Source organism: Lepidochelys kempii, chromosome 8, assembly GCF_965140265.1.
Source record: "Lepidochelys kempii isolate rLepKem1 chromosome 8, rLepKem1.hap2, whole genome shotgun sequence".
Lineage (NCBI taxonomy): Eukaryota > Metazoa > Chordata > Testudines > Cheloniidae > Lepidochelys > Lepidochelys kempii.
The window spans coordinates 95364208-95377556 of record NC_133263.1 but is presented as its reverse complement, the minus strand read 5'-3'; the positions used below and the strand labels follow the sequence as shown (position 1 = coordinate 95377556).

The 13349-nt window shown below is 45.6% G+C and overlaps 1 protein-coding gene across 2 annotated transcripts; it reads right to left on the bottom strand.

The window, feature by feature from the left end:
• Positions 1 to 735: 735 nt before the first annotated feature.
• On the bottom strand, positions 736 to 12095 carry TTC4 (tetratricopeptide repeat domain 4). Of its 2 annotated transcripts, none has more exons than XM_073357609.1 (10): positions 11946 to 12094; positions 10930 to 11047; positions 10507 to 10668; positions 9469 to 9546; positions 6081 to 6205; positions 5074 to 5160; positions 4725 to 4939; positions 3452 to 3533; positions 2057 to 2139; positions 736 to 979 (listed from the first exon to the last, which is right to left on the bottom strand). In XM_073357609.1, the coding sequence occupies exons 1-10, from the start codon at positions 12051 to 12053 to the stop codon at positions 877 to 879; spliced, it is 1161 nt and encodes a 386-aa protein (XP_073213710.1). In that variant the 5' UTR covers positions 12054 to 12094; the 3' UTR covers positions 736 to 876. The 2 variants fall into 2 exon arrangements, with proteins under 2 accessions (XP_073213710.1, XP_073213709.1); XM_073357608.1 differs by lacking the exon at positions 736 to 979 and adding an exon at positions 1001 to 1382 and having other exon boundaries at positions 11946 to 12095.
• Between the last annotated feature and the right edge of the window lie 1254 nt (positions 12096 to 13349).

Sequence of the window (13349 nt, the reverse complement as noted above, 5' to 3'; positions counted from 1 at the left end):
AGCAGCCTGCTATTGTAGAATCAGAATTCACTTAGTGCTAGCCCTACGTGACTACTGATTATTGAGATACACGAGGTTGTTCTCTCACTTTGAAACTACTGTATGGTATTTCCTTGAGGATATCGGCACAATTTCCCATTCAGGAATACAGTAAGGAAACTGAGCCAGCCTAATTCATTAGGCACCAACCTGTCTACTTACCATAAACATATTTATTTGCAATCTACATCAGACAAAAAGAAAGGGTAGTGAAAGATCAGTAAATGTACAGCTCTTAATAAAGAGCTTGGCATTCCTTCGTTCAATAGCACAGTGCATTAGTGAGTGAACTGCTGCTGAATTGATTTGACTGCTCCGGGCCAGTGGATTAATGCAGAGTCATCCAGTGCTACTAGAGGATATCCCAGTTCCACTGACTTCAAAACCAGTTAACTACAACCATTCCAGTGCTGGAGGTCAGCAGTGGAATTCTTCACTCCTCCACAATGCAAGTACATTGAAAATTGAGGTCACTTCATCTATAATTAAGGTTTGGCACATATGCAGAGCTGCTATTCATACACTGCACAAGGCTTAAGGGAACAGCAGTCCATTTCAATAGATTAAAGAAGACTACCATCCATTTATATATTTCGCGGGGGGGGAAGGGAACCAAGCTTCAGTCCGTATCCACTCAGAACTCGGTGACTTTGTTCCAAGGGGAGTTCTATATGTGCAAGAACTGTAAGACAAAGGTCCAATAGTGGTTACATTTATTTGAAGTAGAAAAAATTATTAAAATATACAGGTGGAAAGACTGAGTGTTCCCACTTGTGGATATGAACAATACAGCCCACAGCAAGGGTTTTTCTCGTCCCTTTTTGTGCTTGCACTTGCTCATTTTAGTCGATGCACCTTCTTGCCAAAAAAGTAATTCTTAGAGAAAGGAGAAAGCTTTACTAAAACCAAAAAAGTAGGTGTCCCAGCCTTTACGAAGTACCTGCAATGAACACAAAAAAGTAATTCATCCTCCTCCTTTCTACCCCAGCGTTATACAGAGTGAAAGCTTGAGCCCCTCTTCAACAATTAAAAACATTGGCTTCATGAGGGCTGATGACAAGAATTTTTGGCTGAATTCGCAGCGCCTGTTATATTGAGATCTGTGCATGTCTGGGGAGAGTGGTTCCTGAATCAATTCCTCTCCCCACAACTTTTCTAATTAAAATTAAGATAGTATTGTCACCCTGAACGTCACATTCATCCTGCCAGTGTAAAGCTGCAAGAGGCCAGGTTAGTGGCAAGGATTATGCATGCTGCTGAGTTTTATGGAATGATAGTTAAGATGCAGTCCTGAACAGCAAGATTCCGGGTCCGAGTTTTTATTGGTGACTTTGGAGCAAGATCTGTAGCAGGAAAAGAAGTGGTATGCTGACTCAGCACAGTATTCCTTCCCCCCACACACAGAGGATAGATTCTTTTTTAATCTAAAGGCACATGCTATTTTTTGTTGTTTTACACTGCAGGTTAGGGTCAGCCTGTCAGCTTCTGAGGAGCTGAAGTCAGTTTCTTTATCAGCATGGGTTTTTCTGGATCTCACATACACACTGTGGGCTGCTCATGTAGATACAACCATTTTTAAACAGTACCAGACACTTGATCCCTTCAATACACTCAGTCCACTGAATTCCATGCACTTGATTATTTCACTGTTAGGAAACAGCATTAATAACGGTGTGTGTGTGAGCAAAAACAGCAGACCAATGACAGTGCAATTTTCATATAACCCACTGAGGTGTTAAGTAAAGTGGCACAGAGGCAGCTTTCTACTGTTTCTGCTCTTCCAAACACACACACATTATGGATGCAGACCTGAAAACTAGCGCGCTCTGCCTCTCTCGTATCCATAAGCAGAGGAGGAATAAACCACAAAAGGTCTGACCGGGAAGTGTGATTTGTTTTGTAAAAAGCCATTTAACCCTGTAGAGGAGGCACCTGAATTTTACACGGAGAGCGCGACTCTACTTCTCCTCACGCGACAGATGAACGAACAAAACGCAATTCCAGGCCACTTGCTCACCTTTGGTGCTGCAGCACTTGTAGCAGTGTGTTTTCTGTGTTCAGCTGGTACATTTCTTCTCTTGCTTCATCTTCAAAATACAGCTGGATAAGATTTGGCATAAGGTTAAATATTTAAGATACTCCTGTGGGCAAGCCAGAGGTACCAGGGACACTAGCTAAAAGCCTGCTGAAAGACTTGTCATGATCATACACATGGTCAAACAACAGAGCATCTGCATGCGTGTTCTCTAGTCTCTAAAATGGATGTACCACTAAGGGCTCTTAGAGCTTCATATACCTAAAAGGGACTAGCAGGGGGTGGGGGAAAAAATCCAGAGACGTAGAAACCTTTCAACAGCTTGTTTTGTATAGATTGCAGGCTTTTTATTTATTTACTATCTACATGGCTTTCCCTATATAAACCAATATATACTTGATCTGTTATGACTGCTCTTGCATAGGACTGTCTCCAGCCAAAGAACAGTTGCATTAAGAAGGTGAAGCGCTCTGCCTGTCAATGAAGTGATGGGGTTATGGGAATCAAAGCTTTGGGACCACTTTTTAAAATTTCATCCCTAGTGTCACTTCATTATAGTTACCCAAGGGATAAATTTAGCCTGTTTTGTTTAAGAATCATTATTACAGCAGCTAGGTCTAAAACAAAACTTATCCCGACGTATTTAAGCCCCTTAGATTGCATATGCCTGTTGGCACTTATCAACAAAATGTCCATCCTGATAAAGTAGTGCCTGAGGAATTATCATGCTTTCAGAAAGGACTGCTCAGTGCACCAAGGGCCATCAATGCTGCCTGGGGATATGAAACTGTAGTGGGAAATAACTATCCCACATACTTGTATGTGAGTAATTCATGTTGGAATATACTGAAAACTACTGTAAATGTAGTCAGAGCCTAATTAAATTCTAAAGGGTTAATCTCATCAAGTCTCCATAGGTAATAGCATTCAACTCAGAGCTAGGCTACTTAATTCCAACAATTACCCCTATGCTTTTCTATCATGTGTTAGTGTACACATTATTTTGAACACTTTTCAGTAAATTATGGATTAAAAAGTTATTAGGTTAACAACCTATTGGTCTACTTCTTATTACATACATGGGAATCCAGGCAATAAAATAGCTCATAATAAAAAATATAAATCCAGAGAGAGAGAAATTTCACATTCTTACTTTAAACAGTGTTGTGTATTTCTAACAGCTGCAATAAATTTAGGAAGCCTCCTAGCCTTGAAATGTACAAATGAATTTGCGGCCCACACCTTTATTTCACAGGAAGGCATGCTAAACAAAAATGTTACATATATATTTTATATACTTAGCTGCTTATGAGAAACTAATTAAAAAAACCAATGTACATCTAAAATATAAAACAGAAGAAGGGTTAAATTTCCTACCTCTAGGTTGCTGGGATGATATTTTCTTTCCGAATCCCAAGGAGGTAACTCAGCAAACATCACCAGTATATGATCAATAAATCTAAAAGTCAAGGTGGATCTTGTTATGACCCTAGTCACAGCATTATACAGCATTCAGTAGCTACTATAAATCCATGCTAATAAATCTACTAGTTCAACTTCTCTAATTCATACATTTAAATATGAATGATGGCAAAGATTACAGTAATAAGCAGGTTAAACAATAGCTTCAAGACTAATTATCTGATTATGTTCAGGCCAATGTAAGTTTCAGAAACATACTCTTCACATACTGAAGTTTATACTTTGCTTTAAACACATACTTTCATTAACAACCTTCACAGTGCAACAAAAAATGTTACCAATAATGCTACCAAGGTTACCATTAATCTTTGATTTCAACGTTTTCAGGCATACTGCCAAGATAAATGTATATTTATTTAAAATTGATTTCCCCTCTCTGTGTTACTAACAGTGCCTTAGATCAGAATGAAAAACTTTCAAAATCTAATTTACATGGCACTGTTTATGCCGCCTGTTTACTTTTTGCACTTCAGTCATTTTACATAGTGAAACTGCTCTGGTTTGTCAGATTCACTTTCACTTTCTTGGATCTTGAACACAGTACAATGCTCTTGCTTTCCAACATTAGGACAACATTAAAACCCCTTACCTAACTATGTGCAATGAGATTTAAAACAAAAAATAATTAATATTACGTTTGGTTAATACACATGCCACCATAAAGTGTTATGAATTTCAAGTTCATTAACTTGTAACCCTGCAGGGCTAGAAACTAAAGCTCATATCAAGAGAAGGGGAGTTTCCCCCTTTCTAATGTGATGCAGCACTCACTTCAAGCCTTGAGTTAACAGGACACTATCAGGTCTCTAAGAGCTATTTTAGGTCATTTTTGGAGGTGTTTTATATTTATCAGCTTTAACTTCTCTCTTCGTTTGAGACCTGCACTACTGGACTCCTGGCACCTAAGGCATCTGGTGGCTTCAAAACACTGTCCTGATTAATTCCTAAATAGAGTTCTTGTAACATATATGGTATCGAGATTTCAGTAAGACATGCTTGAGATAACCTGTCACCTTTACATCACTATCATTAGATTTCCACACTCCTCCCCACTATGAACTCATAAAATCTAGATTTTGGCCCTGAACTACTTTGGAAGTCTGGTGTTATTTTGGCAAAGAAACAGAATATCTGATATAATCATTATTTCACATGAAGCAGAAATCACCTGCAGTCCTCGTGAAAAGCTGAGATGAAATCCGTTTGCCCATATTCGGGATAGAGGAAGAGCACAGGCCAGTTTAGATTGCCATTATCATCTAAGTAGACCTTTGTGCCCATAGCACTGTCAGAATTCAGTCCATTTAAAGACATCTCAGCCAGACCATCTGATATTTCATCTTCCTCCTTACAGGCCTCTAGAAACAGCTTGATATTCCTTTCCTACATTGAAAGAATCAATTTGAGAACATGACCTAAAAATCAAAGTTTAGTCACTTGAATATCTACATATGAAGAGCAACTTTTCAAAAAGACAACTTTTAAAAGAGAATCCTAAACACATCTTAGGCACATACCTTTATAGCAGTGAGTAAGACTTCCTTTTGAGACTGTTCCTTCTTCTCCTTCAGTTTTGCTTTCCTTACATCCCGCTGTTCAGCTCGCTGCACGTAATACAAGTTTGCATCACAGTCATGTGAAATAAGTCAACATCCCTCATTATTCTATTTTACTGAAAAGCTGTGAAACCAATTTGGGTCACCAGAAAAATTATCATTCCTCTCACTGCATCTCTTTACAGTGACATGGCTAGGAATCCCCATTCAATTCCACTTCATGGAAATGCTAGGTGATTTTTTTTTTTTTTAGTATTTTACTCACACTTTGTCCTTATATAGCACCTTTCTTCCACGCTCAAAAACTCTCTACAACCATTAATTAAACCTCCAACATCCCTTGTGAGGGAGGCAAATATTGTTATCCCCATTTAACAGAAGGTTAAAGAAGGTAAAATTATGCTAATTTCATGCCCAAGATCACCCAATGGTCAGCGAGAGACAGAAATGAACCCTGGACTCTGGGGACCTAAGTCCCTTGCTCTAACCGGCGGACTATACCTTTCAGGTATGGGAGGAAGCATTCTCATTCTGTGACAATAGTAGGGAATACCTGGCTAATTTCTGTCAATCATGATTTAAGAGGTCTCTTTCTTTATCTACAGAACCAAAGCCATAATAAGCAGTTCGGTCTCCAATATGGCACCCTGTCCCTTGTTAGTTACAGTGATGCTGGCTCCACTAGCTGTAAAATTGGATGCACTGAATTTGGACAAGACCTATACTCAAAAGTTAAAGATTGGAAGAGACCCATTAGGCTATCCAATCCATCTTCCATGATCTTTACATCCTGCTGGACAGAAACTGTATCACCCTCTGGAAAAAAATGATAATTAGCATTTATAAAGTGCCTTCCATCTGAGGATCCCAAAGTACTTCGCAAACATGAGGTGAGGTAATGGACTAATGGTCTGATCTGGCATGGTAAATCCTATATTGCCATGGGCAGGTTTTGTTTTGGTTTTTACCTTTAATCTGTCAGCTTTGGCTCTCGTTTCCACAAGTTTCTTTTCCTTCGAATCTATCCTCAGACCCTCCTCACACCATGCCATTGCTTCAGGGAAATTCTTTAATTCCAAATGACACAAAGCTCCTGAAAGAAATTTTAAAAATTCAGACACAGGACCAGTGTATAAATCTATTTATACTAGGGATGGGCAAACTTTTTGGCTTGAGGGCCACATCTAAGTATGGAAATTGTATGGCAGGCCATGAATGCTCACAAAATTAACAAATTCAGAGATATTAAAATAAACTTTATTTAATAAAGATACATTTTAGTGGAAATAAACATAAAACCTGATTTACTATTATAAATATACCATCATAACTTATTACAATAATTAAACTGAACTTACCCCCTTTCCACGCCCTTTCTCTCTAGCCTGGATTTGTTGGGCATCAACTTCCAGTCATTGGAACTCATTGAGATTCACCAGCTCCCTGCGCTCAGAAATCTCCCACATAGGTTCTGACAGCCCACAACTTTGAAAACTGCTATTGAGCACTCCCTGGCCAACTACTCTTTGCTTTATCGTCAACAATGGAAAATTAACACTACTAAAACATCAGAGTCACCTAAGCCAACAAGCAGCAGGCACGTGGGCTTGCACGTTCCAGGCTCTGATGGCATGTGAGGTGTGTTTGGGTTGTACAGCCAGAGTAACATGCATGTCCTCACGCTGGTCACACAGGTCCTGAACACGTGGGAGTGCCAGGCAGATGGAGCGGGGCAAGTCAGGAGCAGGGCAATGGAGCTTGAGGGCTGGATTAAAAGGTCTGACAGGCTGGACGCGGCCTGTAGTTTGCCCACCCCTGATTTATACAAAGAGTAGTCTATATTCCCCTCAATATAAACAAGCACAACTATGAAGTTTAATGACTTAAATGCGGCTATTTAAAGTAGCAAACACCATGCCTACTAGCTTGCTTTCACAGGATCAGGCTCAATGATAGGATTTCAGCAGGGGTAGCAAGGAGATAAGTGAAACAGAAGTCTCTGAAAATTGGCCAAATTCTTTGACGGTGTAACTGCTCTGAAATCAATGGAGTTATATGTCTTTACAACAACTTTAAATTTAAACTGCAGCAATAACCTTTTGGAGCTTTACTATTTTAAAGATTTAAGACTTGTCTCTTCTAGGAAGAGATCCTGAAGACTGAAGTAACAGAAATGGGATGAAATTCAATAGTACAGCATACAAGGTCATTCATTTAGGGTCTAAGAAGAAGAATTCCTGCTAGGGGGCTCATCAGTTGGAAGCAACAGACGAGGAGAGAGACTGATCAAAGATGACTAGGAGTCATCAATGTGATGCACTGTGAAAAATGCAATCCCAGGATGTACCAGGAGAGGCACTTCCAGTACAGATAGAGAAATATTAAATGCTATCGTATAAGGCACGGGTAAGACCTCATTTGGAATACTGTGTACAGTTCTGGTCACCCATGTTCAAAGAAAGATTAATTTAAACTAGAACAGGTGCAGAGAAGAGCTTCTAGGATGATCTGGGGAAGAGAGGGCCTATCTTATGAGAGGAGACTGGAAGAGATTCAACCTAGCAAAAAGGCGGCTGAGAAGGTATATGATTCCCCTCTATAAATACATTGGAGGGTGAAGAGCTATTGAAGCTAAAGGACAATGTTGACACAAGAACAAATGGGTATAAAGTGGCCTTGAACAAATTAAGGCTGGAAATTACAAGAAGGTGTCTCACCATCAGAGGAATGAGGTTCTGGAACAGCCTCCCTATAGGAGCTGTGGGGGCAAACAACTTAAAATGAATTGAGAGACAACAGAACAAATTTATGAGTGGAATAGTATGACAGGGTTGCTTGTGATGGTGGGAGGCAGAGTTCAGCAGCCCTGGGGATCCTTTCTGGTTTATGTGTTATCATAGAATCATAGAATATCAGGGTTGCAGGACCAATCCCCAAGTAAATCATCCCAGCCAGGGCTTTATCAAGCCTGACCTTAAAAATATCTAAGGAAGGAGATTCCACCACCTCCCTAGGTAACGCATTCCAGTGTTTCACCACCCTCCTAGTGAAAAAGTTTTTCCTAATATCCAACCTAAACCTCCCCCACTGCAACTTGAGACCATTACTGCTTGTTCTGTCATCCTCTACCACTGAGAATAGTCTAGATCCATCCTCTTTGGAACCCCCTTTCAGGTAGTTGAAAGCAGCTATCAAATCCCCCCTCATTCTTCTCTTCCGCAGACTAAACAATCCCAATTCCCTCAGCCTCTCCTCATAACTCATGTGTTCCAGTCCCCTAATCATTTTTGTTGCCCTCCGCTAGACTCTTTCCAATTTTTCCACATCCTTCTTGTAGTGTGGGGCCCAAAACTGGACACAGTACTCCAGATGAGGCCTCACCAATGTCGAAGAGAGGGGAACGATCACGTCCCTCGATCTGCTGGCAGTGCCCCTACATATACATCCCAAAATGCCATTGGCCTTCTTGGCAACAAGTGCACACTGTTGACTCATATCCAGCTTCTCGTCCACTGTAACCACTAGGTCCTTTTCTGCAGAACTGCTGCCTAGCCATTCGGTCCCTAGTCTGTAGCGATGCATGGGATTCTTCCGTCCTAAGTGCAGGACTCTGCACTTGTCCTTGTTGAACCTCATCAAATTTCTTTTGGCCCAATCCTCTAATTTGTCTAGGTCCCTCTGTATCCTATCCCTACCCTCCAGCGTATCTACCTCTCCTCCCAGTTTAGTGTCATCTGCAAACTTGCTAAGGGTGAAATCCACACCATCCTCCAGATCATTTATGAAGATATTGAACAAAACCGGCCCTAGGACCAACCCTTGGGGCACTCCTCTTGATCCTTGGGGCACTCCACCTGATCCTGAAAGTTCACGCTTCAGGGGTCAGGAAGGGATTCTCTCCCTACCCTGCCCGGAATGTATTCTAAGCAGGATAAAGCACCTCAGTAACGGATTTTCTTTCAGACGGAGAATACAGTGACAAGCACAAGCGCATTACAAACTGTCAGCCATTCAAGGTAGATAAACAAAATTATATTATAAAATGGAAACAAGTTAACTAACTTATAAAAAGTACATTTAGTCAAACATAATAAAAAAAAATCTGTCTACCCATAAGAACAGTATGTAACAAATTATCCTTACATAGCATTTTGAAACCTTGTCTTTTGATTAGTTAACTGAAACATCCATGATCATTGTGTTATTATACACAGAGTAAAATACTCCTTGAAAAAAATATAGTTTTGCAAAATAAAGTGACCCCCCCACCCTTTAGTTAATCTGGATTTAGCATTTCTAAATTACCTTTGTACTTCAAAATACTGCCATACTATCCATTTGTTTTTAAAATCTTACCTCTTATTATTGCTTTGAGATGGTTGGGTTTTAGCTTTCTTGCTGCAATCACATCACTGAGAGCAGAACGGTAGTTACCTATACAAAGCAAAACCTGGGTCAGAACATTTCACATGAACAACTTCTAAAATACAAGTAGACTTGAAGGCAACAGAAATCATTAGCCTGAGCCACAGCACAATGCATCTTCTATGACCACAAGACAGGTACAGATAGAGGTTGCACATTAATGACAATAGAAATAAATGATTGGGGTAAATCTGGTGCCCAGGAAAGTGAAGGGTGGATAACAGGAACTAGGACAGTCAATGCACAGACTACTACATTTAACATACAACAGACTGTTCTCAATATTTATAACTTCCTTGTTTTGTTGCATGGATCTCAGTGGGAGCTATGAGAATACACAGGCCTACCCAAAATCTGATGCACATGTATAGTTCTCTGTCTCCTTATCTCTTCTCTATAGAACCAGAGTTTTATCACTGTCCTCCTGCACCCAACCCCTGACCCAGGTTCACGGTGTTACTGCCAAGCCAGGACCTTCATCAAAGCAGCTCTAGGAATTAGCCCAGAGGAGCCCAGCATCAACCTGTTTACTTCACACTCCTCCCCAAAGCACTTTGCTTCGGCCACAAGTTTTAAATTTAGCAATGTGCAAAACAGAAGCTCCAAGGTTTGACCCCTGCAAAAAGAGTTAGAGCCACAGGGCTACATCACCTTGAATGGCCCCTTATGTTAAATAATCTGCTCGACCTTGTATTTATCTGTGACACTGAGTACCATTCCCAGACCTGAGGAACAAGAGACCTGTGTAGCTTGAAAGCTTCTCTCTCACCACGAGAAGCTGGTCTATTAAAATATATTACCTTGCTCACCCAGTCTCTCTGAGAGCCACAGGGACAGTTCTTGACTGTCTGAAAGTCTTTTAAAAATTTGTAACAGTGAAAGCACATGACATAAACAGGCAAAGCAATTTAGTCATTTCTGGTTACACAGAATCTAGGTCAGATATAAAATGCAACATAAGGACATTACCCAGATAAAACTGTGTGGCAGCTCGGTTAGTATAAAGCACAGCATTCAAATCTTGGTCACTGCATTTCTTTTTTAACCCTTCAGTATATGAGATTACAGCTTTCTTGTAGTTCTTTTCCTTGAAGTATTCATTCCCCTCATTCTTATAGGTGTTTGCTTGGTCTGCAAACACAAAACAAAACACCTTTCATTGTGCAATGCAATCAACAAATCGCCCCTGCCTATGACCTTAGCATACCTAAAAATTCAAACACCCCTTAGATACCCAATCCCCACTCACAGAAAAGCAGATGTCTAGAACCCACCACACCCACCTACAAACAACTAAATCCTCAAATCCCAAGGATAATCCCAAAGGGCAGTAGCACAACACCAGAATGGTGTGAAAGCAGAGATTTAAATTTTAATGAAATTATGAAATACCTTCAGGAGATCGATCCTCATCAAAAATGATTGACTGAAGGCATGCCAAATCAGGATTCTGTTCAGGATCAATTTCGGCAGGGGATTTCTTCATAAACATGGGGATCTTGTCAAATTCCTATTAATAACAGCCAGAGTGGAAAACACAATCACAGAATTGGAATTAAGTCCACATTTGGAAATCGTTAAGTCCTTATCAGTATGGTCTTGCAAAATATTCTCTTCAAGCACATCAACCCAGTCAGGGCATAGGTAGCCAGTACTACATTGAAGGAATGGAAGAAGCCATTCAGAGCACACCCACCTCAATTTGGGAGCAAAAGCCCCTCATCTGTGATTCATCTGAAGGAAAGAGGAGTTTCTCTGTCAGCATTTCAATGGGACATTTCATATCCCACACAAGATTTTTTTTTTCAACCTCTGTTGTTCCGATTGTCCCAGCATTAGGCCCACAAACTTTGGTGCCATTACTGCCTCCTCACTAGGGGAGATCCACACTATTCTCCAGGGCCCAGACTGATCTGACACCCGCATTTGGAGACACACACACACCACCTGCCAGCTCTGTCAGACCATCACAATCCCTCTCCAAAAGACAGGAGACCCCTCCCTGGCCCAAGCAGGACACCCTGCCAATACCCGCTCCTGTCTTTGCGCACCTCATCACTAGGGCCAGCTCCTTCCCCACCACCAGATCCCTCTGCCCCCATCTCTACAGCCGAGACCCCCTGCCCCCAAACACCCCTCCCATCTCCAGGGATAGTCCCCTTCCCCCCATCGCTGGGAAGCAGACCCCCTGCGGTCCCCAGACACCAGCCTCCATCTCTAGGGACGGCCCCCTGCCCCCCAGCAACGTGGACAACACCCCCCCTCCCCCCGGGCCTCCTGCCCCACCGCCCCCCACCCCTAGGGACAGCTCCCCTCCGCCTCGCCCCCCACCCCTTATCTCTAGGGACAAGACCCCGCTTGCAGGGTGGCCCCCCTCCCGCCCTGTGGCCAAGGCCCCCGGCCCGCACCTGCTCCCAGCTCTCCGGGTTGAAGCCCCCTGTGTAGCGCTGGGTTTGGAATTTGTCGAGGAAGGAGGCCGGCCCGGCCCCCTCCGCCTGCCCCTCGGCCGCCTCCATCGGCTCCGGCTCCGGCTCCGGCCGCCCCCCCGCTTGCTCCTTCCTTCCTGCCGCGCAGCCGCCGCCGCTTCCCCCGCGGCCCGGCCCGGCGCCCTCCGTTCCGCCCCGCCCCGCTCCTGCCCGAGCCCCGGGGCGGCGCTTCCGCTGGGGCCTGGGCCAACTGCCCCACGGGCACCGGACAGCCCCACCGCCCTCCCCGCCTGGGCTCAGGGACCGCTCCCGCCGCCCCCTGCAAACCCCGGGACAGCCCCCCCGCCTGGGGTCAGGGACCGCTCCCGCCGCCCCCTGCAAACCCCGGGACAGCCCCCCCGCCTGGGGTCAGGGACCGCTCCCGCCGCCCCCTGCAAACCCCGGGACAGCCCCCCCCACCCCCCGCCTGGGGTCAGGGACCGCTCCCGCCGCCCCCTGCAAACCCCGGGACAGCCCCCCGCCTGGGGTCAGGGACCGCTCCCGCCGCCCCCTGCAAACCCCGGGACAGCCCCCCCCCACCCCCCGCCTGGGGTCAGGGACCGCTCCCGCCGCCCCCTGCAAACCCCGGGACAGCCCCCCCCCACCCCCCGCCTGGGGTCAGGGACCGCTCCCGCCGCCCCCTGCAAACCCCGGGACAGCCCCCCCCCACCCCCCGCCTGGGGTCAGGGACCGCTCCCGCCGCCCCCTGCAAACCCCGGGACAGCCCCCCCCCACCCCCCGCCTGGGGTCAGGGACCGCTCCCGCCGCCCCCTGCAAACCCCGGGACAGCCCCATCGCCCTCCCCGCCTGGGCTCAGGGACCGCTCCCGCCGCCCCCTGCAAACCCCGGGACAGCCCCCCCCACCCCCCGCCTGGGGTCAGGGACCGCTCCCGCCGCCCCCTGCAAACCCCGGGACAGCCCCCCCCACCCCCCGCCTGGGGTCAGGGACCGCTCCCGCCGCCCCCTGCAAACCCCGGGACAGCCCCCCCCCACCCCCCGCCTGGGGTCAGGGACCGCTCCCGCCGCCCCCTGCAAACCCCGGGACAGCCCCCCCCCACCCCCCGCCTGGGGTCAGGGACCGCTCCCGCCGCCCCCTGCAAACCCCGGGACAGCCCCCCCGCCTGGGGTCAGGGACCGCTCCCGCCGCCCCCTGCAAACCCCGGGACAGCCCCCCCCCACCCCCCGCCTGGGGTCAGGGACCGCTCCCGCCGCCCCCTGCAAACCCCGGGACAGCCCCCCCGCCTGGGGTCAGGGACCGCTCCCGCCGCCCCCTGCAAACCCCGGGACAGCCCCCCCCCACCCCCCGCCTGGGGTCAGGGACCGCTCCCGCCGCCCCCTGCAAACCCC

Bases quoted from the DNA above. Each gene is read 5' to 3' on its own strand.
- TTC4 (XM_073357608.1), bottom strand. From the start codon at position 12,053: ATGGAGGCGGCCGAGGGGCAGGCGGAGGGGGCCGGGCCGGCCTCCTTC. The intron at 9,547-10,506 runs GTAATGTCCTTA...TGCTTTGTATAG, and splicing joins TGCCACACAGTTTTATCTGG to GTAACTACCGTTCTGCTCTC. The intron at 5,161-6,080 runs GTAAAAACCAAA...TATTACGTGCAG, and splicing joins CCAAAGCTGACAGATTAAAG to CGAGCTGAACAGCGGGATGT.